Source organism: Nanorana parkeri, unplaced genomic scaffold (genome assembly GCF_000935625.1).
Source record: "Nanorana parkeri isolate BGI_ZX_2015 unplaced genomic scaffold, ASM93562v1 scaffold300, whole genome shotgun sequence".
NCBI lineage: Eukaryota > Metazoa > Chordata > Amphibia > Anura > Dicroglossidae > Nanorana > Nanorana parkeri.
In genome coordinates, this window is record NW_017306568.1 from 708,384 (window position 1) to 712,572 (window position 4,189).

A 4,189-nucleotide genomic window follows, 5' to 3' on the forward strand; every position below is an offset into this window, starting at 1 on the left:
TGCAAACTATATATATATATATATATATATATCACACCCATTATAATATCTATAGATATAAATAAATCAGAACTCACTTGTTTCAGGATGTCTTGCTTCTGCAGTAAAATGGAACAAAAATGAGAGAATCCTGTTAGTCCAGTTGTAGAATTTCAGACACATCTTCTTCTTGCTGTTTACATGAATATTTCAGCACTGAGCAGCTACTGGCTCATTATAAGGGATTTTTTTTTAAATTAGTGTGTTAGAGATTATTTTATATCTACTTTCCAAGAGACCTGACTGTTGAAGTGTAAGCCAATGGGTTGTTACCAAGGTCCACATCGGAAAGTTGCAGTACAAGTGGCCGAACATCAGAAGCGAAAGTATTTTAGTACAGGACCATAAGATGTGTGGAAGGTTGCCTTCAGATTCACTGCAACACCAACATAGATAGGAGACCTGAGGGTATATCTTATGGAGATTTGAGGGAAAACATACACTGCCTGGGCCCCCCCCCCCCAAAAAAAAAGTCACCACCTGGATTTTGGGAAGAGTTTGCCGGGGAAGCACAGCAAGCAGTCATAGAACAGTTACTGTGAGAGCCATTGCGCATGCATGTGTGAGACGATTACAAGCATTACGAAACCGTGAAATGTGCATGTGCAATGGCTCCCACAGTATCTGTTCTATGACTGCTTGCTGGGCTTCCCTGACAGTGTTATGATCTGGGGTCACTTCAGTTGGTCAGTTCTAGTGTCAGGACTGGATGCACTCACCTTGGTCAGAGTGTATAGTGGAGAGTAGGCTTGTGATGCTTAAATAGAGCACCACTAACCAACCATCAGGCTGTGAGGGGCATGTTGCCAGGCTGATTAGTCTGATCAGCCCGCAGCTGACTAGACTGGGGTAGGTGCAGTTACAAGAGGCAACCAGATGGAGCTGAGTGCTGCGACAGCCATAGGAGCATTTGACATGCTTCTGACATCTAGGCTCAGCAACGTTATGTGTCCAAAAAATGAGGTCAGCTGCTACCTGAATAAACTGAATGACCAGGTTTTTCCATCAATGGATTTTTTCTTCTCTGATGCCACAGGCATATTCCAAGACAACAATGGCAGGATTAATCGGGCTCAGATTGTGAAAGAGTGGTTCAGGGAGCATGGGACATCATTGTCACACATGGATTGGCCATCACAGAGTCCAGACCCTAACCCCATTGAGAATATTTGGGATGTGCTGGAGAAGACTTTACGCAGAGGTTCGACTCTCCCATCATCACTACAAGATCTTGGAGAAAAATGAATGTGACTCTGGATGGAAATAAAGGTTGTGACATTACATAAGCTTATGGAAACAATGTCACAGAGAATGCGTGCCATAGTCAAAGCTAAAGGCGGTCCAATGAAATATTAGAGTGTGTGACTTTTTTTTTTTTGGCCAGGTTGTATACATACTTTAGAGTGTATGTAAAGGCAATTTTTTTTTTTTTAGTTTTAGACAAAGTTTCCTATCCTATGCTGATTCCTTTCTGTGCTCTGAGGCAGGTTCACCCCTTTATTGGTCTTGGTAACCGAAACAGAAAGTAAGGGGAGATCCTACATTTTAGAATTGTCTTGAAAGCAACAGGTGAGGGATTAGATAACCCTAACACTAACCATGTTCTTAGGACAACTGTTTTAAGATTGGATCTGAGGAGATCAGAATTCCCCTTGTGTCTCCAAGACAAGAAGTGAAGAAAAATCTTCTTCAGACAACAAAAAAAAAGAACTGATGGGGGTTTAACCCTTTAGTACTTTATCCAAAGCTGAAAAAAATTGACTATACACACTATAAGCTCCGGCCTTCCCTTCAGTCTTGCACAGTTGTACCGCCTCCTCTCCTGGACTGAAATGGCTTCCTCTGATTTCACTGCACACTGGGAGCTTCTGCAGCAAGTCAGATAGAGCCCACCTCATTTCCTGGCTGGAGGATGTTCAGCATGACATAGTCCTTTACTCCCCAGTCTGACTGTCCCTGGCCCACCCCTTTCATTCATTGGATTTCAGTTCTTTCAATCATTGGGGATGCAATATCACATGTGGGTGTTACCTAAGGCAATCTTCATGCAAATACAGTCTGCTTAGGAACGCCCACTTCTCCAGAGTGACATTCACCCATAAAGGCATTTCGATATTTGCTTACCTCTCAAGAGCCAACCCACTGATTAGGAGTACTAAGTTTTGGCTTCAGTTGCATTTTAAAGGTACGTTTGGCATATAGAGCTTTTGCACTGAAAGGGAATAGTGAACACAATTGTCTGTTTTACAAGTTTTCATCAGCTGGGCCGTTATGTGTTAAATGTTCTATTGTTTTGCTGCAATATAAAGTCACTGGGCCGGACATAAAGTCTGATTTATATTCTTCATGGTTAGAACAATCTTCTTATCTCGGCCATTGGCGTAGTCTAGGAATGTGAGATGAAAGAATCTTTGTTCTTTTGCCGCAGTGTTATACTCCCATAATACAAAATGAAATTATTTCTACACTGTATCTGAGGAACAATAATGGCTCTTAAAGAGACCCTGCGGTCTAATTGTGCAGGCGTGGCCAGGGGCAAGGAAGATTTAAGCCCCTCCTGGCAGATTCAGGTAAATTTGCATCTGGGGCGGGCGGTGGGGGAGGGCAGACAGGAAGTGTCGGTCTACTTTATCTGAAAGCGTACTTGTCCTTTAAATTTCCTTCAGAGTTGTGCTTAGATGCTTATCGCCAATCTCAGTCCAGTGCCGATAATGAACACTGCTGACAATAATTACCTTACAATAGTAAAAGGGGATTTCAGGAATATGGGAAAAAAATTTGTCAAAGGTACAGTAAAGTCTTTTTTAATTAACATGTTTCGCCTCCTTCAGCGACCCAGAAAATATCTTTGTCTTCTGCTTTGGACTGGCAGAAGAGACGACAGCCTCTAAAGGGGGCCTGCTGCCGCACATTAGCATTTTGCACTAAAGTCCTAAGTAATACCCTTCAAATATTTTTAATATGTGCAAAATGTTATTTTCTGATATTTAAAGAACTAATGTTAACCCTTGCCGCGTTTTTAAGTGCTCGTTTTGATCTAGGAGACAAAGTAGCAAAGTTATACTCACCTGAACCCTGCAGCTAGCTGGCTGTTAGAATGGACCATGCAGCCTGTCTCCCCCTCCGCTCCAGCGGTCTAAGATCCCATGAGTCATCACGTCCAATTAAGTATATTGGATGTGAGGACAACGACTGACATTTCATCACTGGAGTGGAGAAGGAGATGCTCCAGAGACTGACCAGTTATTTTGGTGTCACCAGTGTTGTCACAAGGAGACAAAAACGCCTTCAAGGATCCAAACCCACAAGCAACAGCCATGACTACAACTCCAGGGCGAGTGGGAGGGACAATCGTTTCTCATCTGCCATTCTTCAACTGGATCCACGTGACTCCTCCTCACAGACCTCCCTCTGAAGCCCCTCCTGGCTGACCTTTTTCACTCAATCTGGTAAGTGTCCCTCCTCTACCTAACTTTTCTCTAACCCTTCCTGTCCTGGTTCCCCATCCCATCGTTGTCATGTAGGTCTTCCGCTCACTCCCCTTGGTAGCATTTTTAGAAGGAAGTCAGAAAAGGCAATTCCTATATTTATGTTTGGGAAGGTTTATTTAAAGATTTGGCCTTAGTAAAAAGATTGGTTCAGGGTACTAAAACCATTGAATGGGGCTTGCAACAGTGACATGCCACTGATACTCCCTACAATGCATATGGAAATCATGCAGGACACTTAGGCTACATTCACACGGTCCAATTTAGGATTTTTGCAGCAGGAAATCCATATTACCCATTTAGATGCGGCCACTGACCTGGTCATTAAAGGAGAACTATGGGGTTAAGGCTTTTCCCCATAGTTCTCCTTAGTGTAACGGGAGGACACAAACTAGCGTCCTCCCGTCACCCTAGGCTCAGTATACCGTGAGCTGTAGCTCGCGATATACTGAGACGCCGCAGTATACCACGAGCTGCTGCTCGCGGTATACTGAGACGACGCAGCTGAAGCGGATCCCGACAATTATGCTGGGATCCGCCCAGCTGCGTGACTGACAGCTGGCTCTGCCTATCTAGAGGCAGAGCCAGCTGTACCCGCCCCCTCCCCCGTCTGTTCCTGCCAGTCAGCGCTGGCGGATCGGAGCGGGGAGGGGGGAATCCAG

At 44.3% G+C, this 4,189-nt stretch overlaps 1 protein-coding gene across 1 annotated transcript in view; it reads right to left on the reverse strand.

Moving 5' to 3' along the window:
* The window catches only part of DGKB (diacylglycerol kinase beta), a 374,677-nt gene that overhangs the window by 265,615 nt on the left and 104,873 nt on the right, over positions 1-4,189 (reverse strand). The window contains exon 4 of the mRNA XM_018557729.1: positions 78-98. Within this exon, the coding sequence (XP_018413231.1) occupies positions 78-98 (21 nt within the window). The remainder of the gene's footprint in view (positions 1-77; positions 99-4,189) is intronic.